At 55.7% G+C, this 21,756-nt stretch overlaps 8 protein-coding genes across 8 annotated transcripts; 3 read left to right on the top strand and 5 right to left on the bottom strand.

Annotated features, from left to right (window-relative positions):
* Positions 1 to 1,043: 1,043 nt before the first annotated feature.
* F5144DRAFT_609231 (uncharacterized protein) lies at positions 1,044 to 2,930 on the top strand (the record flags this gene model as incomplete). The annotated part of the gene is made up of 5 exons (XM_066791623.1): positions 1,044 to 1,159; positions 1,313 to 1,637; positions 1,739 to 2,273; positions 2,398 to 2,487; positions 2,569 to 2,930. The coding sequence occupies 5 exons, from the start codon at positions 1,044 to 1,046 to the stop codon at positions 2,928 to 2,930; spliced, it is 1,428 nt and encodes a 475-aa protein (XP_066645732.1).
* Positions 2,931 to 3,546: 616 nt separating this feature from the next.
* On the bottom strand, positions 3,547 to 5,551 carry F5144DRAFT_484594 (uncharacterized protein; the record flags this gene model as incomplete). The annotated part of the gene is made up of 3 exons (XM_066785453.1): positions 3,547 to 4,331; positions 4,410 to 5,264; positions 5,323 to 5,551. 3 exons carry the CDS (start codon positions 5,549 to 5,551, stop codon positions 3,547 to 3,549), a joined length of 1,869 nt encoding a protein of 622 aa, XP_066645733.1.
* A 303-nt stretch (positions 5,552 to 5,854) lies between these two features.
* On the bottom strand, positions 5,855 to 7,413 carry F5144DRAFT_87683 (uncharacterized protein). The gene is made up of 2 exons (XM_066793512.1): positions 6,559 to 7,413; positions 5,855 to 6,493 (listed from the first exon to the last, which is right to left on the bottom strand). The coding sequence occupies exons 1-2, from the start codon at positions 7,145 to 7,147 to the stop codon at positions 6,159 to 6,161; spliced, it is 924 nt and encodes a 307-aa protein (XP_066645734.1). The 5' UTR covers positions 7,148 to 7,413; the 3' UTR covers positions 5,855 to 6,158.
* A 591-nt stretch (positions 7,414 to 8,004) lies between these two features.
* On the bottom strand, positions 8,005 to 11,187 carry F5144DRAFT_87675 (uncharacterized protein). The gene has a single exon (XM_066793511.1). The coding sequence runs from the start codon at positions 10,893 to 10,895 to the stop codon at positions 8,145 to 8,147; it is 2,751 nt and encodes a 916-aa protein (XP_066645735.1). The 5' UTR covers positions 10,896 to 11,187; the 3' UTR covers positions 8,005 to 8,144.
* Positions 11,188 to 11,597: 410 nt separating this feature from the next.
* F5144DRAFT_559575 (Alpha/Beta hydrolase protein) lies at positions 11,598 to 12,919 on the top strand. The gene has a single exon (XM_066788150.1). The coding sequence runs from the start codon at positions 11,720 to 11,722 to the stop codon at positions 12,902 to 12,904; it is 1,185 nt and encodes a 394-aa protein (XP_066645736.1). The 5' UTR covers positions 11,598 to 11,719; the 3' UTR covers positions 12,905 to 12,919.
* Positions 12,920 to 13,296: 377 nt separating this feature from the next.
* On the bottom strand, positions 13,297 to 15,203 carry F5144DRAFT_639613 (uncharacterized protein; the record flags this gene model as incomplete). Its single annotated transcript, XM_066792717.1, has 2 exons — positions 13,297 to 14,583; positions 15,078 to 15,203. Coding segments are annotated over 2 exons (1,413 nt in total), but the record flags the coding sequence as incomplete, so codon positions are not given.
* Positions 15,204 to 16,269: 1,066 nt separating this feature from the next.
* F5144DRAFT_559576 (uncharacterized protein) lies at positions 16,270 to 17,507 on the top strand. Its single transcript, XM_066788151.1, has one exon. It carries the CDS (start codon positions 16,502 to 16,504, stop codon positions 17,075 to 17,077), a length of 576 nt encoding a protein of 191 aa, XP_066645738.1. The 5' UTR covers positions 16,270 to 16,501; the 3' UTR covers positions 17,078 to 17,507.
* A 1,947-nt stretch (positions 17,508 to 19,454) lies between these two features.
* F5144DRAFT_639618 (ankyrin repeat-containing domain protein) lies at positions 19,455 to 21,503 on the bottom strand. Its single transcript, XM_066792718.1, has one exon. The coding sequence runs from the start codon at positions 21,203 to 21,205 to the stop codon at positions 19,568 to 19,570; it is 1,638 nt and encodes a 545-aa protein (XP_066645739.1). The 5' UTR covers positions 21,206 to 21,503; the 3' UTR covers positions 19,455 to 19,567.
* Between the last annotated feature and the right edge of the window lie 253 nt (positions 21,504 to 21,756).

Below are 21,756 nucleotides of genomic sequence, written 5' to 3' on the forward strand. Positions count from 1 at the left end.
GGGGATGGGGGGGTGGGCCAGGGCACGGCGCTCGCGAGATTCTGATTGCATAATGCGCATTTGATGAAATTGAAGGAAACGAGGTTTGAATGTAGATGGCCGTTTATGGGGCAGTACAGCATGACTGTTGAGTTCCGGCACTGTTTCTCATTCACGCCATTCCAGGAATCTGCCGCATGGGCGGCGGTGACAGGGCCGTCCGACTCATTATTCTGTGATCCCAGGGGGTTTCTCTTGGTGATGGGCTTGTCGTTCTGTGGTGGTACATTGCCTTGGGGGGCTTGATCAAAGAGGGGGCTTGATCAAACGAAGGTTGAAAAGGAACTGCACGCGTTGTGTCGGTCTCGGTTGCCGGGACGCACGCGTTCGGTACCGGAAGGTCCATATTCTGATTCTTCGCGAGGCTCCGGTGATGGTTGAGTGGGGCCGAGAACAGGGCCTTGCTTAACTGTGTCTTCCTCTAAACGCAAATCATGCACTTTTGTCCAGGGAAAAGATGGTGGTGGTTCAAAGAAAAACACATCCCCGAGGGATTTGCCTGGGAGTATCGAAAATGTAGGGCCTTTGAGGTGCCTCCCTTCAGTACCCCGCTCTTAAGAAGATGCCTACTTACATGTAGTTGCGCGACATCCTTCGGACAGCATGCGGGAACTGACAGCCCAGCGGCTTGAGGCTACATGTAGGCGACACAAATATCGGTTGTCCACACCGGATAAGTTGGCAGCCAATCGTTGGCTCATTCTGCTCATGAATGTGTGACTCGGTGAACCACGACATCAACCTCAGAGCTTGTGTTGCGAAGGAGCGAATGAAGTACAGGATTAAGGGGTCGAAGGCGCAGCTTGCAGCCCAGAAGCGCCCCCCACTAGGGCCATGGAACAACGCAGATCGGCGTCCTTTTCTCGGTACTCATCCTCCTTCCATCTTCTGAAGTTCCAATTGATTCTCAGGACCGGGGCGCTAGATTCAGCGCTATTAAATTACAAGAATCTCGGGAACTCTATTTGGTCTGTCCTTATCTGTCGATATCTTACTCGAGCGACATGGACGGTGGTATCTGTGACCCCACCCTCCACGGGGCCGTCCGGAGCTATAGTCTTCTTGTAGCGGAGGAAAGACCTGGTGATACGCTGAGTCAGGCACTGGGCGCAAACGCCAGGTACGAAATCGCGGAGGAGCAGCGCCAGCCCGAATCCAAATGGCCAATATGACTACAGTCCAATGAACAACACAGGTAAGCGGACAGATCGTAGAATACGCGTTCCAGATTGAGAGTTCATGTTGCTAACTTTGTCTTTCTCGACTCTCATAGCGACCAGGCATTACTTCGCCTCGAGAATCACAAAAGGCACGTAGCGGAAAGGTGGCAAACCTTTGACTCTGAGCATCAGCACCTCCAGTTGGATGGCGTCTTCGGAGAGGACCACGGCCCGCCACGTCTTGATGGCCTTTTGCGGGCGGTTCAGGATGCCGAAGCGGCCTGGGAAAGGAAGAAAGGGTCGGGGATTGGAAAAACAAAGCAAGCCATCGAAAACTTCATGGGCGCCATGAACAACCATTCCTATCTCTTCAGCATTATCCCCAGCGGCGATAAATACACCAGCCTCATCACAGGCGTCATGACGTCCATGACCAAGGTTTGTCCCTTTTCCACTTGCTCCCGGAGCGTCTTTCATAAATCCTATGGTCGTACGCTGGTATAGTCGGCTCACCGCAAGGACATGTTTCCTCCGTTTAGGCCTTTGTGAATCACAAGAAGATAGCCGAATCATTCTCCGAGGGCCTTGAGACAATCACCAAGGATCTGGAGACCGTGCAGGCGAGTGTCAAAATCTCCGATACACTTCAAATGAGAAGACTCGTTGTGGACCTCTACGTCGCGCTGTTCGACTTCCTGTGCGATGCGATGGACTGGTATAAGGGTGGCGGCAGAAGACGGCTTTTCGGCTCCTTCAGGCAGGATTACACTGATAACATTAGGAAAAGCACCGGCAAAGTGAAGGAAGCGCTAACTCGGATCAGAGTCGAGGCCGAGCAAGCCACACAGTTCAGGGTCCAAGATACTCAACAAGGCATGTTGTTTATCCGGGACGGTATAGGATCCATGTCCCAGGAGATAAGAATTATGAAACAACTGATTTTTGCGGGAGATAAGGACAGAGTAAATCCTACGGCGACAAGAGCGAGTCTGGACGACCTGGACGAGAGCTCACTACTGGTGTTGGGTCGGGAAGCCACGAGAACACTGGTTGCCAACGGTGAATCACAACGGGGTGAGTTGAGCCCTCGATATCTGGCTTTTGGACTGTGGACATTTGAGGCAGAAAATCCGCCCAGCACCATGCTAATACATGCACCCACCCCCAGATCATAGAATGAAACTTGCCAAAGTTTTAGCCGTAGGATGCAGGCAGCCACCACGGCATGGACGCACCTTGAGCGGCGAGGATGATGTGGTGGAGCTTTGGGACGATGACCTATCGGACGGTGCGTACCTACATATCTCATCTCACCCACCGTCAAGTGCCGAGTCGCACGGCCTATATTTGGGCATCCTTCTCATGGCAGGAGCTGACCGTAGCCATGGACACGCATCAAGCGCACTGGGTACTGCCTTCTCCTACACCCGAGCCGGTATCCAGGATGCCTTCGCACCACATCTGGAGTGCTACCTCGAAGACGGGCGGTCCGAGGTCTTGACAAGCGGCGGTTCGATTTCGACATTCTTCTTGCCCTCCGAAGTGACACAGAAGAGAGCGGCACCATGGCTCGGCAGGAAAGGGTTCTCATTGCAATGCTCTACAGTCTCGCAGGACAACTCATACAGCTGCTACCAGAGGAGATGGATTCGCCATCACGCAGTTTCGAACCACATGTATTCGAAAGGCTCGATGGCTCCATATCCAGTGCCTCGCCGGCACTTGACCTAATAGAGTCGTTGCTGGCTCATGGCCCGCCAACAATAATGGTCGTCATCAACAAACTGCAGGTGGCCGAATGTGCCACCACGACGCCGCACCTAAAGCGACTCGTCCAGCTCCTGAAGGCCTACAACTCGGAACATATCATCAAGGCTCTCTTCATAACCCAGGGAGCCTCTCCTGCCCTGTCCACAATGTTGAACCCGCTGACGGAGAAGGTTAATGCGAGTCGAATGGCACAAGCGAAGCCGGGACAACCATTGAAGGGGTGGTCGAGCCTGGGCGATCTCAAGGTTCCCGACCGAGGACGTTGAGGAAATGGCCACCAACGGGGGGCATCACCCGTGATGAAGCGACATTGTGTTTAACGCCCCGTTGTTCTTGCTGGGTTATCATGTTGCTTTTCCTTGTGCGTTCCAAGCGGTGGTTTCTACAATTGATGGTACACGCCCCATCGCTCGACAGATGGTCCTGCGGATATGCCGCCCGAGAGTACTCCCCATGACTTCCGGCTTTGCATCTCACCTATTCCACCGTCTTGGGTGGCCCATACCGGATCAAATCCGCAGCCTAGCAGCAACGTCAGCAATCACACCTCACAGCCTCAACACCACCATCAGCAAACTCAACTCACCTTCTCCGCCACTGCATAAACACTCTGACACGTATTCCCCCCCGGCAGCGTCGGAAACACGCTCGCATCCACCACCCTCAACCCCTCCACCCCATACACCCTCAACTCCTCATCCACCACGCCCCCCAACGCCCTCGGCATCATGGCGCACGTGCCCGCCGGGTGGAACTCGCTCGGGCTCAGCGTCTCGGCCAGGTACGCCGCAAAGTCCGCGTCCGTCTGCACCTCCTCCCCCGGCGCCAGCTCCTGCGCCGCCCAGGCTGCCGTGCGCGGGTTGGACAGGTGGTAGCGCCGCGTGAAGCGTACCAGCTCGGCCATGACGACGGCGTCGAGGGGGTTGCTGAGCGCGCGGTAGTCGACGAGGGGCTCGCGGGTGTAGGGGGCGGTGGGGTCGATGTTGACGGTGCCGCGGCTGAGGGGGTGGAGCGAGACGACGATGCCGTTGGTGTTGCCGCCGGTGAGGACCAGGTTGTAGAAGGCGGTGGAGTTGGTGCTGAGGGCGGTGGCGTAGGAGAGCATCTGGGCGCGGTAGCCAGCGGCGACGGTGGGGTCGGTGTTGGGGGGGAGGGCGAGGGTGTGGTCTTGCTCGGCGAGGGCGGAGGAGATTTCGGCGGAGCGCGGGGAGATGATGGGGAAGGGCAGCCAGGCCGCGGCGTTGCCCGTGGCGATGGAGTTGGGGCCTGTGCGGTTGGCCTTCCAGACGGTGTCGATCCAGGAGGAGAAGTTGCGATCCATGAAGGCGTCTTGGGGGGAGGGGTGGAGCGTGAAGTTGCTGTCTGTAGTCTGATGATCAGTGGGTTTCCAGGAGAGTTGTTGGCACTGTTTTCCTTGCGCCATTTATTGGTCAGACTTACACATGAACGTCGCTTGGATCATCGGGTGGTCCTGGAAGTTCTGTCCTACGCCAGGAAGGTCGACCACCGTCGTGATATTGGCCTCGCTCAGAATCTTGCGGGGGCCGATCCCGCTCAGTTGGAGGACCTGAGGGCTGTGAATACCACCGGCGGCAATGATGACCTCCTTTCTCGCGCCGACCACCGTTTCAGTAGTGCTATTGCTCGCGGAGCCAACGGGCACAAATGCGACACCAGTCGCCGTGGTCCCCTCCAGTACTACTCTGAGAACCTTCGATTCCGTGACCAAGTGATAGTTGGTACGGTTTGCGGCCTTGTCGTGGTGCCCGGTTCTGGCGTACGACCGTTCCACTAGTGTTGGGTCCATAAAGGTCGGGTACCAGTACACACCCGGTTCGCCAGACCCGCTGTCCTTAACGAATGGGACCCCAGGGATACCCTCGAAAGCCTTCATCTGTGCAGTCGTTCCCGGGTACTGGAAAGATGGCCAGCCAGCGTAAACGCCCGAAGTATTGCCCCAGAAACTTGTGTCGTACGTGATATTGGCCGATTCCGTGACAGCTGCATCAGGGGGAGCGAAGTTCAGCGCCCGCTTGAAGTATGGCAGCAGACCATCCCAGCTCCAGTGCGAAGCGTCGCTGAAGAAGCTCCCCCAACGGGTGTAATCGGCTGCCGTCCCCCTTACGGTCATCATTGCATTAACTGCGCTAGAGCCGCCGACTACCTTGCCGGCGAGGACAGCAATGGTCCGGTTTTGCAGGTTTGTTTGCGGGACGGACTGGATGCTGTACATGAGGCTTGCATCCGACATGCCCATGAACCCTCCTTGAACGGTGCGGATGGAGGCCGAGTTGCCTGTTGGGTTGGTTAATGACGGGATAATAACTCGTAAAGGGGAGCGGGGAAAGAATACTGAGTTTGCCATATTCCACAACGAGGACCGTATTCTTGCCGTCTTCACTCAGCCGGTCGGCTACGGTAAGGCCCGCTGTGCCGCCGCCCACAATGATGTAGTCGTACTGCTCGTCAACATCGCGACCGTTGAGAAATACTTTCGAGGCATGGTGTCCCCGGGGCTGGGCCAGGCAGGTCTGCCCGGCAAACGCTAGAACTGTAACCAGAAGTGTGGATACTCGAGCCATGGTGATAGACCTGGAACAGCTTGATGGTCTCCGTCACCGTGGAGGTTTGGAGATGAAGCGTACTACTTTAAGTGTCAGGTGGAGCGCCCACTCGACCAAGTGCCGAGGGGTTCATAGTTGTGCTGACGCGGTGAATAGGCTGAACCATATTCATGGTTGTTCTTGGCGTCACCACGGTTCCTATGGACATCTCCTTGGTGGAGGGATTGTCCGATTGAGTACCCTGCATGCAAATATTAATGTGAGCGCGGGCCAAGGGGACATAAAGCACATGGACAAATTGCGACGCGCCTGTCCCTGTATTCAGGGGCCAGTTAATTATTAGCCGCGCCGTTCGTTGCTGTCTTTGCTGGTCCACCTTGTGAGGGGAATTAAATTAATGGCGACGGCAACAGCCCATGGGGGGGCTTGGAGCTGCATGGGCGGGTCGGTTTGGAGTACCGGCTGGATACAAAGGGGTTCGATCGGTCACCCCAAGCGGTTTTAAGAAATCGAAGTGCCACGACACCGAGGGAAGCTCGCTGTGATCCATCAATGGCCTGTTGATTCATATACACATTAAGTTTGCTCGATTCTTTCAAGCCCGGCCGATGCGCCTCCCCCTACGCTACCGCTTCTCTACTAATATGGCGGCATGACAGGGTACCTTATCCTTCAAATCTGGGTCCTGTAAATCGTCTACCGTCTGGGGGGACTTGTGCAAGAAACAGTTCCCCCTAGCATTGGTAGCCCACGCTAGAGTCCGGTTGGTCCAGGCCGGGACAAAGCGCACGCCGCCGCAGATGGCGTTTGGGTTGTCTTTCCCGAGAATCTCGCGGCCTTTGGACGACCAGGCGGCGCAAGCATCCATGCACGCCTCAAAGTCGAGCGTGAGCATGCCGTAGATGGGAAACTGTTTCAGCTGAGCGTTGCAGTACCGCACGTAGCTGACTTTCCCAAAAACTAAAGAGAGGAACAGTCACAAGTTAGCGTGTGAGTGTGAGTTTGTGGCCGCTGAGGATCCTTACTCTGTGTGGTGTACGTGGTACCCGAAATCTTCTCGTTTTTGTCCCCGCACCCGTTCGAGAGGTCTATTATCGGCACCGGGGAAGCAGTCCCACTCACGGCGATAACCGTAGCGGTCGTCGTCGTCGTTGCCGTCGTGGTTACTGTCGAGAAGGTCCCGTCCACGGCATTTTGTGAGAGATTGGCAGTTTCAGCGTCGTTGGCTCGCTTCGCCATCAATCCAGTAGCTGTTGCCAAACCAACCACAGCAGCGGCGAGGACCCCGACCAGAATGGAGAGGATGAGTACTGTTTTCTGGCGCGACCCTTCCCCATCTCCCATTGTCGAGCGGGTTGAATAGCCATGAGCTGGCGAGTCTGCATAGGCGCTAGTAGGAATGGGAAATGGCGAGCGCGAGGCCTGTACTGGCGGTTTGGGGTATTGGGGTGGAATCCAGTTGCTATCTAAGGTGAGATATGGCCCCGTCACTGCTTTCGCAGAGTCGAGGCCCATCTCAACCGCTTCAGGGGCGTCGGTTCCAAATGACGCTGAAACCTCGGGCAGCTGGGAATATTCCGGTGCTGGGGGCCCCGGAGGTGTTTTCGTCTCCATGTCGTTTTCTGGTTTGAAACATTTTGGAGTTCACCAATCCCGCCATCGGCAGCGGGATCCCACGACAAGATGAAGAAATATGAATGACCACTCCCTTGCCTCGCTCGCTTGCTCCTTCTCCTCCTCTGCCACAACGATCGGCTCTGCGCCTCGCTTTGGGACAGATGAGCGTAGTGCCAAGTGAGCCGTGCCGCATCCCAATGCCACCCTTCAGTGCTTCCCTGGCGGGCCTTTGACTGAATTTGGGCAAAAATCGGATGCGGCCAGGGCTGGCGCAGCGCAGGTTAAGTCCAGATTCAGCTAGACTCCATCGACGGCGAATGAAACACGTGCCACGATTCCACATCAATGTCGTCGGACAGAGCATGATTGGGCCAGCTTGACCTTGGCAGGTCCGGAACCAAGATCGGAAGCTGAGCTCATCCGTGAGACGGTAATTTGGCGCGACGCCAATCTCGTCCATTCAGACGAAAGAACCGTCCATGCGCGGCATCGTCGGAAAGAGATCTGTTGAAGATGCGCGGGGAATGGAATGATCGAGTAAACAAGGGACGGGCTGGGGGCTAACCACAGAGCTAGTTAAATGGCGAAGCAGAGCCGTGGAGGGCGGCAGTGAGCGTTTCAGGACGGTTCCCCGCCAATCCCACGCCCTCGAATGCTTCACGCCGGGATGATAGCAAACAAGGATACCAAACGCCGAAGCAAAGTACTGCGCCATGTCAAAAAAGGCTAGGCTCTGTTCGCGTCTCTGGCGGCTATTATTAGGTAGATCGTGTAGTGTAGTTATTCCTTAGCACTAAAACCCAAGGAGCCCCCTGGGTCCAGGCAAGGTTCTTTTTCAAGCTGGAAGCTCTAATCCAACGAACGCCGAGCCATCCGAACGATGAGGTATCAATCATCAAGAACAACAACAAAACGAAATCCAAAAAGAAACAAATAAAAAAGTACCCTGGCGTCATGAAATCGTCAAAGATGACCGCAACCCTTCAAAAACCCCTCACATCTCATCCTCGAAGAACTTGATGAGGGTCCTGGCGCCACTAACACCAAGACCCATGAAAGGGTAGCAGATATAAACCAAGTCATTCTGCGTCCCAAATTTCTCCCGAAACTCGCTCTTCTGCACCAGCTTCAGCTGCTGCGCAACCGTCTTGTACGTCGTGGTCAGGATACGCGCCCTGATGCCGTTCAGGTTCCCGCTCGTGACCATCTCCGGCAGCGCGCCGGCGCCGAAGGTGACATTTTGGACCCCGGCCTTGGCCAGCGTCTGGATGGTCGCCGAGATGAGCGCCTCGATGGTGCCGCTCGGGGAGCCCGGGAAATCGAGGGCGAACTTGATCTGGTAGCCGTTGGCGGGGGACAGGCGGTGCAGCACGCAGAGCGCTGCGATCTCGCCTTCTTTTGTCTCGGCCCAGAGGTACCGGCGGTGTTCCATGTCGACCCAGGGACGGACCTCGGTGATGTGCACTTGCTTGCTGCCCTTGCGGTTGTCTTTCCACTCCTGGATCTTCTTGTCGCAACGGTCGCGGAGCTCTTGCGGGACGGGCTCGTCGACGGGCTGTTCGTGGATGGTGACGCCGGCGTCCTCGGCTTGGCGCTCCTTTTTCGTGACCTTTTTCGCAGACTCGATCGGCACCCGTTCTTCGGCGACGCAGCTGAGTGTCCGCCAGCCGAGCTTGGAACCAAGGATCTCTTCGACTTCGGGTCCGACAAGCAGCCAGAGCGGCCGAAGATCTTGGTGTTTTCGCATCTCTCGGAGGAAAGCGCGGATCACCGGCTGATATTGCTGTGGGTCGCAGAGCGGGTTGCCCATGACGAGGCTGTAACCGTTCTCTTCCGCGTAGCCTACCGCGGCGCCTGTTGCCTCGTGCCGCCAGACTTTGTAGCGATCGTCAAGCCACGATGTGTTGGTGGCGTCACCGTAGTTGGCGATGAGCTTCTCAACTGGCGGGAGCTCGAGGCCGGGGTAGCCATGCTCAAAGTCATAGGCGTAACGGATTGTGTCGGCTTCGGGATGCGGTAATCGCACAACTGTTTTCTTTTCTTGTTGCAAAGACTTGGGGTCGCGGGGGAAAAGTGATGCATGACGAATGTCGCCCAAGTTCAACAGCAAGAACAAGAGTCGCTCCAAGCCGATTCCGCATCCAGCGTGCGGGAGCACACCGAACTCGAAGCCTTGCATGTACTCTTCGACGCCACTGGGCTCAATACCCGCTTTCTTCATCCGCTCTTTAAGCAAGTCAGGTTTGTGGATGCGCTGGCCGCCCGTTGTAATTTCTTGCCCACGGAGAAAGATGTCGAACGAGTTTGTCACTCTATCGTCGTGAGGGTCAAGGTGTGTGTAGAAAGGTCTCGCCGACGCCGGGAACTTGTCGATTATGTAGTAGTCCGTTTTGAACTTTTCCTTGACCAGCTCACCGATCCGAATCTCGGCGCGTGTGCTCAGGTCTTCAAACGCAGAAGCCTGGCGGCCGTAGTCGTCGGTCCAACCTGACGAGTTCAGAAGATCCACGGCCTCTTTGAAGGTCAGGATGGGTGTTTCTTCGAGCCAGACAAGATCGTCATGGGGGAAGCGTGTCCCGACGACGTCAATCTCTTTCCTGCATCGGCGGTAAACGGCCTCAAAAATGCTCTTCATTAAATTGTCAATCACGCGGATTGCTTCGCGGTAATCGCTGTTGATGGCCATCTCCAAGTCCATGCCCGTGTACTCGGTCAAATGGCGGTGGGTGTTGCTGTCCTCGGCGCGGAAGACGGGGCCGATCTCGAAGACACGGCCAAAATCGGCCGAGATGCTCATCTGCTTGCACAGCTGGGGGCTCTGCGCGAGGAAGGCGGTGCGCCCAAAGTAGCCGACTCGGAACACCTCAGCCCCTGACTCAGTTGCACCAGGCATGAGTTTGGGGGTGTGTATCTCGATGAAATTGTCGGCCTCGAGAATGGAGCGGAAGGTACTGCAGACCACTGCGTTGATACGGAAGATGGACTGGGCCGTTGGTGTGCGCAGGTAGGCCAGGCGGTTGGAAACTCGGACCCTGGTTGACGCCATACCTTCCAACTGGCCCGTCTCCTCGTCTTCGTCGACACGGTCCATGGTGAAAACGTCCATAGGTAGATGTTCCTGTACCGGCACCACCGAGTGCATCGTATCAATCCTGACCTCAAGCTCGCGTATAGAGCAGCCTTTGATCTCCTCGGGGGGTCTCTGAAGTATCCCTTGGACGTGGACAAACCCTTCAGCGACTAGATGCTCGGCCCAACGCACAAAGTTCTCCGAAATCTCTCCCTCGCGGTAAGCCAATACGCCTTGTATAAGTTCGATTTGGTCGCGGAAGATGATGAAGGCCAGTTTGGAACTCATGCACCGAACGTGGTGGATACGGGCAATGAAACTCACTGCCTTGCCGGCATTGGAAGGGTCGGCCGCGAGTGTTTGGATGGACTCGGTTTTGGCAAGCACATCGTCGGTCTTGGTGCCGTAGCGGGCAGCGATCTCGGGCGGGTCATCCTGGTGTGCTCTTTCCTCCTCCTCTTTCCGCCGCTGTTGAAACGAGCGCCTCTCGTTCTCGCGCTCGTCCTCCTTCACGAGCCGATCCTGCGCCTTCTTGAGCTGTCTTTCGTGTCGAGTATCGTTGTCGAGAGCGGCAATGTTGCCAATGTGTGGCTTGGTCATGTGGTTCTTAGCGGTCGTGTGTCCGATAATTCGGTTGAGAGCCAAAATCGGTTTCTTCAGCCCGCCCGGCGACATGTTTACTGGACGGGATGGGGAGAAATTAGTGAAGGCTTCGCGTTGAGTGTGCGTGTCGTAGGGATATCTGCGGCGTGACAGTTCGCGGGGTTTCCTTGGGCCAACTTCTAAAGTGTTTCGTGATCGGAAGTATCGGCGTACGAAAGTTGGCTAGATCAACCGACTCAGTGGATGGGCGAGACAGCGTGGGAAATAAAAAGTGTGAACGGGAGGGAGCGATTGTAAAAACGACCGTCCTTGGCGACGCAACTTTATTTAAGCCCAAAACCTGTAAAACGATCGGCCAAGGTTTTGGTTGATACTTGAAGCTTCCAGGAAAAGTTCGGCCTCGTGGCGACCAGGCAAGGGGCAGTTGGGGCAAACAAGGAAGGCGCATCAAAGTCGGCAGGAGTTACCCGCGGGAACAGGGGCAGCCAGGGGAAATGGGAACGTGCCGGGTGCGTGGCGAGGTGGTTTCTTCCCTTTGCCGGGACGGAAACGTTCGAAACGAATTACCTAGGTACTAAACCAAAAACCAAACCATGTTTTGTGACCGATGTGTCATGACTCTGTGCAGTGTGGTTTTTTGGCTTGTGATGGTGACGTCAATGACCGGAGCAAAAATTCCGATCATGCGTTTCTGCATAACCGCGACAACAGCATAATTGGCGGGGTGACAAAAACATGACTCTAGGCACAATTCTCCACCTCTTATTTGTATGACATCAATTTGCTTGGCAACCAACATTGGTTCGCAAGCTGAACCCGTTTCAGATGCAATTCATCGGACGGCCCAACACTCATTCTTCAAATCTTCGCTCATTTTCTTGCATTCAGGCCGTGATATGAGAGAGTGTTTCTGTCATCACACTAAAAGTCCCGCAATGGCCAATGTAATACCGACCGTCGACGGCATTCCTGTCGTCAAGCTTTCTTCTGCGCAACAGCAGCCAGATCAACAACCCCCATTGGCCAATGCCGACGTTCAAGTACTTGAAACGGCTCGTGATGCAACCGGCACGGCCTCTTCCCGGTGGTGGCTCCGGACCTCGGCCGCTTGGTGGAGGTCATTGCAATATGTGGGCATGACAATGCACTTTTTAGCTCCCCAACGACCACCCAGTCCCGCATTCACAAAGACCATACGTTCGACCATTTCCAAGACAAAGGGCGAGTTCACGTTACAGTTTTACACGCCCGAGGGATACGATACGGCAGCCAAAACCGGCACCAAATTCCCTGCCGTCGTCAACTTCCACGGCGGAGGCTTCACCATCGGCAACGGCACCGACGATGCGCGCTTCGCCCGTTTCGTCGTCGAGGACTGCAACGCCGTTTTTGTCAGCGTGGACTACCGGCTGAGCCCGGAGTACCCCTTCCCCGTAGCAGTAGAAGATGCCGCGGACGCCCTCCTCTACCTCATCCGTTCCGGCCCCGATCACCACATCGACCCCCTCAAGCTCGCCACCTCAGGCTTCTCGGCCGGCGCTAATCTCGCCATCACCTCCACGCTCCGCCTCACCGACCATCTCACCACCCTCCGCCAACAACCCAACAACACCACCACCATCATCCCCCCACACCGCATCCGCGCCATCGCCACCTGGTACCCCATCACGGACTACACCGAACCACGCACCGCCAAGCGCGCCGCCTCCATCCGGCCGGACCAAACCCTCCCCGAAACCCTCACCACCCTCTTCGACGCCTCCTACCTGCAACCCCCCACGCTACCCCTCGCCAACCCCTATCTCTCCCCGACGCGCGCCACCGACGCCCAGCTGGCCGCCGCCATCCCGGACACGGTCATTTTCTACACGTGCGAGTACGACATGCTGATGCGCGAGGGCGAGGCGTTGGCGGAGCGGTTGGGGAGGGCGCCGTTGGGGAGGGATGTCAGGTATAAGATGGTGAAGGGCGTGCCGCATGCGTGGGATAAGTCGCCCGATCCGACGAAGCCCGCGCCGTGGTCGGAGGAGTTGTATCGGGAGTGTTGTGGGTATTTGAGGGAGGTTTTTGAGAGGGCGTGAGTTTGTTGGGGGGTTGGGGGTTGGGCGGTGGGGAGAGGGGAGGGGAGAATTGTAAGGAGATATTACCTACGTAGGTATTTAGAAATTTATAGAGATGGTTGAATAAGGGTTGATTGGACAGGCTCTGATAATAACTAAACTGGTCGTCGCGGCGTCATACAGCACCAGTAACAACAACAAGTCCCACCTTGTTCAGACAGTCGGCCTGGATGTGCGGGTCTGCGGGAAACAACCCGGCCGTAGTAAAGCCGTGTCCGTTTGGACGTCCGCCATCGAATGGCTTATGTAGGGGTAGGGTAATGTTTGGTTGCTGAGCTGACCACTGTTTCCGCTGCGTTTCATGCCGGTCGTGCGTGCGCGTTTCACAAACTGCCTTCTGTTTAAGCCTCTGCCTTCTCCTCCAACGGGGCTTTGGCCTTCTCCTCCAGCTGAGCCTTGCGCTCCTCCTCCTGCATCAACTCTGCGGCTCGCTTTTGCTGCTCGCGCCTCGCAGCCAGCCTCTTCTTCTTCTCTTCCCGCTGGAGGGCCACCTTAATATCCACATCGGCGGGGGTCAATGTCAGTGTGACCTCACCAGGTTGGGAGGAATCACCATCATGAAGCCCACCAAGTCGTTCCGGGCCCACAGTGATGTTCGCTCTGCTCTGTAAACAGAGCCTCTCAAAGTGCACCTGCTCTTGTAACGTAAACTTAGTGGCGCTTATGTCGAAATGGATGCTCTCGAGGTTTGGAAACATCTTCCACCGCTGCGCCGAGCCGAGTGCCAGGAGAGTGCGGGGAAGGATGGATGTTTCAAGCGTTTTCCAGCGATCGTAGAAGGTCAACTTGCGGAGGTTTTCCAAGTTGGGGCTCCATATGGCATTGCTCAGCACCCCAGACAGCTGCAGGGCGACCCGCTCGGGGAGGGCCGCGCAATCAATGATGATGTGCTGTAAGAGATTTGAGTTTCGTTGGCCGATGCTGGTGAACGAAAAAGAGCTGGATCCTGGTAGGAAGAACCGGGTTCGGGTGTAGACGAAATGCGCCACTTCCTGCCCCAGCTGCTTGTTGACGCACATCATGGTGAAGGCAAGGTTGGTGTGGGAGCGTGACTCGATAATCGGGTCATGATAATACCGATATGCCGTCTTGTCGGGGAACACGGGTTGGCTGAATTCGAAGAGATGAGCGTATATCGTCAGACGGAGTTCTGGTGGCAGCAATAGGAACGGAAAACCCGCATGTTTCCTATCGCCCCTTTTCATCGGAACATGGCTCCTATCGGCGGCGGGGATTCGAGGGCAGGGGTTTGTCCTGATCCAAATCACTTCGTCGTCGTCATCGGCCTTGTGTGAAGTCGGGGTGGAACGGTCATCATCACTCAAGCCCGCTACCTCTACCCCCTCCACCCTCTTGGTGCTGATGGTATCGAGGACGTTGTCGATGAGTGCCGTCGCTTCGGGCGATATGGCTTTCAGGGGCTTCTCTGCACGTTGGGGCTTGGCCCTGTCCTTCGTTTTGCTAGCATCGTTTGCTGCGGGTATCGTAGGCTTGAGAAATTCGACCTTAAACTTCGGGAGAGGTTCGGTGGCGGCCCGATGTCTCATCGGGTAGGTAAGCTTGAGACGCCTGGCTCCCGGTCCCCCTTGAGGTTCGGACTCGGCCCTACGATTCTTTTTCTTAGCGATATCCATGGCGATCTGGGTGTGGATAGTGGTCGTAATTAATGCAAGAAGTTGAAGGACGGATAGAGATCAACATGGATGTTGAAGATACCTATTGGGATTGGAAGGGAGGATGTTTCAAAGATGGAAAATGTAGAATATCAAGGGATTTTGACCTGGTCGGTCATGGGAGTCTGGATGGCCGGTGGAAGGCAAGCCATCCTAGAACAACCAGGAATGGGGATGACTGGCCGATGCTATGGAAGCAGAACAGGGGAGAGTGAAATACTGTTCACAGAACATACTCACCACGGTGCTCTGGGTTGGTAATTAGGTGCCACTTGCGGTTTCACTGAGGGTCTCCATGACAACAATTTTGGGACGAAATCTCATATCGAATAACATCACATGATGGTATTCACCACTCTCTATGAGCTTGCTGTAATCGCAAACCACAAACTTAATGCTTTTATGGGTTGATGTTGTTCTTGAGGTTGCCCCTCTGAGTTGCATCAAACAGCTTGATCCACGTACCACCGTGTCATCGCCTCGGCGACCCGATCCTCCACAATCTTCGGTTGAGTTCCATCATGGTCCTCCACAAGATCTCCCGGTGCCAGAAGGCATTCGTCTGAGTCAAAGGGGGTTCGGAGCTGCTTAGGTAGTCTTGCCACTAAAAAGGGTTACCCCTAAGCTCGCCAGTGCTTGCCCCAGAAGTGAAAGCACTGCTCGGACGTATTCTATTTTTGGTAATGAAGCCACATCTAGCCAGCATACGTGTTCCGGGGTTTGTGTGCAGTGCGTTATCTCCTGCTCCGCCGTGGCCTGCGCTCGATCCAGTGGTTATGTGAGCAAGGAAGGGTATTTGCTACCAACTGCGCGTCCGAGCACTGCTCGTACTCTTCAAGCCCTAGTACCTCTGAGATTTATTTTTCTTTAGGGTATAACCCTTCTCAAAAGCCCATATCGAGTGTAGTGAGCTCGCAGAGAGTAAACGCCACGTACTTGAAGTCGTTACGGTCCTCGTCGTGGTCAAAGGCAGATCTGTAGTTTCGATGGCTTCCCCGACTGAGACCCAATAAAAGAAGTCCCAACGGCAGCAGGGCTGCAATGCTCAAGGCCTATGGTTCTATGATCCGCCGAGAACCGTTCCTTGGGTTTCATAGCAATTATCCCTGGAGAATATAGCTCGAAGAATAGGTAGGTAAAGGGAGGAGAACCTAAGTCCACTAGCGCAGATGTTCTGGACCTGCCATCTTGCACTTGCTGGGCCAAGAACAGCGGCGCCATCACTGAGAGAGGAGGTTATGTGTGGGCCTCAGTCCTACGTTAAAGCTGAAATGAAATAAACTGAAGAGATGAGAGACAGAGAAATCCTGAGGCACACCGTCACCCTAGCCGGAGTCAGATCGTCGATCATCCTTTGTACTTGTACAGCTTGAACGTACATCAGGGGCCAGATGAAGGCTCTCAAAGAGGCGCTACGACACGGACGACAGCTACGGGGCCTTGTATGCGGCTGCCAAGGAGGCGCCGGCGGCCAGGAGCTGGCATAGGGCGAACCGCCATAGCCGTTGGTGAGCGCTGAATTGTTGAGTTGTTTATTGTGCAATAAATCTAGGGCAGGCAACATCATTCAGACCCATGTCCTGGATGTCCAACCTAGAACAGCTTGACGGACTGGCCCTGAATGGCTCCTTGAGAAACAGAGTAATATTTCTGATCTAGCTTTGATACGGGGCGGACCGGACGGGTGCGTGCAGGTCGTTTTGTTGTGTTACACCGCGTTTTAGCCGCGAGATGCTTACTGCAAGAAGCAACTTTAATTCTCGTAACCGTACCTATTGTTAGAAGAAATGCCCTGTGCGGAATACGGCGACAGTTCCGGCGGGTCATCATCGCTGCCGGCGGTAACATTCCAAGAAATGTGGCGCGAAACCAACGCCATATATGGATGGACATCACCCACGGCCCTCGAGCACTACCTAGCCATGGCCATCACACACCATCCTACAATCACGACCTCTCAAAAATGCATCTCCCCAACATCATCTCGTTCACCCTAGGTGGCTTGCTAGCAGCGCCTCTCGCACTGGCCGACTCAGACCTCAACCCCTGGCTAATCTCCCACCTCAGCACCTTCAGTCCACCGGACCGGGAAGGCAGCTCCCCATGGAGCCTCATCAACATCACCATCGTTGACCCCAACGGCATGATCTCCAACCCCACATTCTGCGCCACCAAATGGACCTTCGAGGAACCGCCGTACGACAAAGTCAACGCGTGCTCTGACATTCCCGGCGGGCAATGGAGCTTTGCCATGCTGGAGTCGGATTCTGCAAATCCCTCGCCTACGACTGATTTTAAGGTGCGCTTTGAGTTGAAGAAGGGGGGTGAGGTGTTTGAGGGGACGGAGGGGTTCAAGGTTGGGGACAATATGAGTGGGCTGTGCTCGGCGGGCGGGGTCTGTTCGTTTGGGTTGAAGGAGGAGAACACGCCGTTTCCTGTGGTTCAGACGAAGATTGAGTAAGATTGGTTGAGTTGGGTCTTTGGGACTCGAGGTGGGAGATGTCGCGAAACGTGAAGTCAAGGGCCTCTCGCAAGGAAAGTTCTTTGGAATCTAGACCAGACACATCACACCGGGTACGGGCATACCAGCGTTCAGTTCTTGTTGGCCACTTAGCTTTGGTACTGTGTGCTGTAGTGGATTTCAAAGCCATATGATGGCCGCGGTAAAAAATTAAGGTTCCGTGAAAAGGCGGCTTTGATGTGTGGTCCGCGGGTTGCGCCCCGGGAGAGGCCCGAAGGTATTCGGAAAAGGACGTGAGTTGTGAGTATGTTGTGACCTAGTACCTTAGGCTTTTGGAAACCGGGTATGATATGATATTAGTTCATGCGGCCCAATCTTCCTTTGCCCTGCAAGATATAGTCCCCGCAGTATCATGCAGCTCTTTTGTGGAGTTCCGCATGCGTTCCATCCTCGATCAAGCAAGGCACGCGCCCTTGCCTGGTCGACGCTCCTCGGGCCCAACACAGGTTGCAGAAAGTTCCTCGCTTCTGCCCAAGAATGGGGCGAGCGGAATCATAATCAGGAAATACACGTCATGCATATGCAGGCAAAAAAAGTCTTTCGCCTCATGATTTCCTACGGCAGGTGGGCATGTACCGGGTTTGGGACTAGTGCTTTTCGTTTGCCGCATCGTGGCTGGGCATGCCGTCTGGCTAAACATGTGAGCACGGAGATAACGCCGGCTTGTCAGAGTCAGAGACAGGGGAAGCGGGCGCCAGGGTTAGCTAAAGTCGAGGCAGTGTTGGGAACCAAAGCCCCAAGCAATTTGTAGTACTGAACTTTTTGTGTCATACTTACTGCCAGTGAACCTTATCCAACTATACCTAGTACTAAAGCAAGTTCCTGCTAGCCCTCCCGTGGAGTGTGTCGTGTAACTGTCAGGCATCAAACCCTCCTCTCCACGACCACTGTCATGCGCCTCTGCGGCGTGGAGACCAACAGCATAAGGGTTCGCCAAGGTACATACAACCCACATAGGTTGCGCCACGCGCGGACATCACAGGGATTGGACCATCACTCGGCCAAAGGGAAGTGGGGATGTCTATGAGTGTACCTTGGTTCGGGGTATCGGCCAACGAATTATAGCCTGAGGGCCCTGGTTCTCCGCGGCATTTCCTCAAGTCCAAGATGAGGACAACCGGGAAGTGCCGTACTAGGACGCACTGACGCAGGATGATTCTGCAGGTTTCCTGCGGGCCATCTGCGGGCGGCATGGGGGTGGTCTTGCAGCAGACCATCTGGGCTGGACTAGGAAACTGAATCGGCGGCTTGCGCGGTTTGTGTTGCAACCTCCACCGGCCCGAGCCAGTCGTTCGGCTCGCTAGCCCGACCGGTGAGAAGAGTTGCATGCCGAAGTGACGAAGCCATCGAGTGCCTCCCTGCCAGCGCATGGGCACTGACCACGGCAGCATCGGAAGCTATTTGTTTTCTGCCCAGTAATGAACGCTGTAGCCTTGTTCGGCATATGTTTGTTGCCTGTTGGCAAGGGGCGGAGTATCGCCGGTTGCAGATCTGGCAGTCAGGCCCTTCTTTTGACGTCAGTCGGGTCGCAACAGCTATCGTGACCGAAATTTTCTAAGCCGAGGTTCGATCTGTGTGGTGGCACTGGGCTCTCGTTTTCGGCTGTTGTACGTCTTCCCTTTGTTAGAAGGGGGCAGGCAGATGATTTCTATGAGGGAATAATGGCGCGGAGCGTGAGCCGTGGGGAGTTATATATCTTGACAGGCAAAATCTCGATTGGAATGGAACTCGGTCATTATCTTCCATTTCAACGACAGTACGTGCTCTTCTATATCTACAAGTTCCGCATATCACGGTAGCAGCATCACACACAAGACGTCCATCACTATGCCTTATCCATCCCGCCTTTCTCATGTCGACGGCTTCAGCTTCGGGGTTGAATACGTCCCGCTTTTCCCTTATACCGGGGAAGGAATCCAAAGCCATCCTGTTAGTTCCGTCGAGTAGTTGTCATTCGCGTTTACTAAAATTGCTCCAGGTTCCGGGGGTGCTCTGTCGAACTTGTGCCGCGAATGGGGAGGAGATTTGGGTTGTGCCGGGCCTCATTTGTGCCAAATGCAGGACGCCGGCCTCAGACGAGGATCTAGTCGCATATTGTTGCCACGAGGATCAACAATGACGGCAACCCATCATGGCACTCAGGTGTTGCGTAATACATGAGGTATCATCGTCTTACTTCGGTCGACATCTATCGGTCATGGGTAGTCAAATACAACCACAGCTGGCGGCACACCAATGTCTGAGCCCTCATCACCTTTGGTCAATGAAGTGCAAGCCTTGCCTGTAGCGACCCAATCACTTTTCAACTCTACGAAGCTTGGCTCAGACAATCGAAATGTTATTTTAATGAAGGTAATGTTGACGCCGCCTATAAACAGTGCTTTTGGTATTACAGGAACTCCAAGTCCCGCCGACTGAGTTTCCCCCCAGTTATACAACCCCTTTCCGTGCTGGCGCTGCGGTGTCAATAAGGTACTTCTCGCCCAGAACAACGCCTTCGTCCTCCGAAAAGCCCTCTCTCATTTCCTGCCACGTGGTCAAAGCGGCCAGTTTCTTCCCCAATAACCCCTCGTCTTGGGAGTCAGACCCAGACTCGGAGGGCGCTTCCCCATGCAACAACATCTTCAGGGTTACGGTGTGTCCGTGGCTCCGCTGTTCATTGTCAAGAAAGGCCACCACCGCGCTAAGCGGCGTAACCCCATCGTCAGAAGCGGCGTTGATATCCGCCCCCGCCCCGACAAGCAACCGCACAACATCCGCCTGGCCAGCCTCAGCCGCCCAGTAAAGCGGTGTTCGGCCATATCCATCCCTCGCCCCAACATTAGCACCTGACTCCAACAATACCTGCGCGCACGCGTAGTTGTTGTAAGCAAGATGCAGCGCCGAAACCGGATGCTTCGGCCCCTTCTCCTTCCTCAGAGTCTCTCCCGACACACTCTTCCTTGTCTTCACCCTCAACCCCTTCAACCCCCCTTCCAGCCCCCGCGACGACCCCTTTCCCTCCCTCTCCACCGTCTCAGCCGCCTCAAACACCCCATCCACATCCGCCCCCCCTTCCCGCACCAACACCCTCACCACCTCCGCCCTCCCCGCCGCAACAGCAACATGCAACGCCGTCCTCCCCTTCCCACCACTCCCACCTCCACCGCCTCCAATCCCCCTCCCCACCGGCAACCGCCCATCCACCACCACCCCCCTCCCAACCAAATACCGCACCACCCCCACCCCCCCCTCCTCACCAGCACCCCCCGCAGCAGCGCACGCCATACTGAGCACACTCTCCCCAACCCCCGTCACGCGATCCACCCGCACAGCATGCACGTCTGCCCCGCACGCCTCGACCAGGAAGCGCACCATCTCGAGGCGGGCGCGGGGACGGGTGGGGCCGAGGGGGGAGCGGATTGCGGACATCAGGGGGGTGAGGTTGAGGTGGTTGGGGCTGTTGACGTTGACGTTGAAGTTAAGGGATGATGAGGGGGGGTTGTTTTCGGTGGTGGTGGTGGTGGTGGTGTGGGGGAGGAGGTAGCGCGCGACTTTGTCGATGTCGAGGTCGGCGGCGCCGATGCAGAGGTCGGCTTGGAGGGGGATGGAGGGGGTGGGGAGGTGGTTGTGGGGTGTGAAGAAGCGGGCGAGGGTGGTGGAGAGGGATTGGAGGGGGTTTGAGCGCTTGGGGGTGCGTTTTGAGGGGCGGGGTGGTGAATGGGATGGCGAGGGGGAGTGGGTTGTTGTGGACGGTGGTGGTGGTGGTGGTGTTGTTGTTGCGAGGATGGTCCTGGTGAGGGAGGCGATTCGTGTTGCGAGAGCATCGTCTTGTAGTTCGTTTTCGGTTTGTGTTTCGGCGCAGCGGCAGGCGGCGCCATGGATGTGGATGCTCGGGAGGGTGTCATTGGGTCTGAAGACCTCGCGGCACTCGGCTATTCGAAGCCGTTTGGGGCGAGCTTGGGCTTGACGAGTCCATGATATCGGCCGACGGGGCTCTTCTCGTATTTTCCACGATGCAAGACTGGGGGAGTCGTCCTTCAAATTCCAGTATTGTTGTTTGACAGTGAGAGTCGCGACTTGAGCCATTTTCTCGGTTGAGAAACGCAAGTCTTCCAGTTTGGTTGCCCTGCAGCCGCTTTCGTTTCCTCAACTAACCCCTTTGACTTTCTCGCCGTCTCACCCCAAAGGGGAGGGAGCCTTCGGATTTAAAGTCATCGGATGTACGGCAGGGAAGCCTTACATATTCGCAAGGCTGATCGCCGCATTTCTGTGTTTTCACAAGCCACGCACCCCTCGCTTGGCGGCATCTGCCATAGGGCTACGACACGTCGCTTGGGGCATCTAGTGACTAGCTGAAAGTGCTAATGCGTGCAAGATCCGCCCAGGGGGCCGCAGTCCTGCAGCTGGGGAGAAACTTCGACTCAGCCCCCGGTTCCAAATCCGGAAATCGGTGCGAGATCTTGCCGCCACATGTCGCTTTCGCGTTTCGAAAATGCATTGAGGCCTGTGGTGAAGAAGCGAAGAACTCTATGCTGACGGACACGTCACTTGAGCCGCAACCCTCCCCAATCAAGCAATTCTTTCGAAGAAAATGTGAGTTCTCCATCTCCATCCCATAGGCCAGGATTGGTAGGAAT

This window comes from Chaetomium tenue (genome assembly GCF_020726465.1).
Source record: "Chaetomium tenue strain MPI-SDFR-AT-0079 chromosome Unknown F5144scaffold_2, whole genome shotgun sequence".
Lineage (NCBI taxonomy): Eukaryota > Fungi > Ascomycota > Sordariomycetes > Sordariales > Chaetomiaceae > Chaetomium > Chaetomium tenue.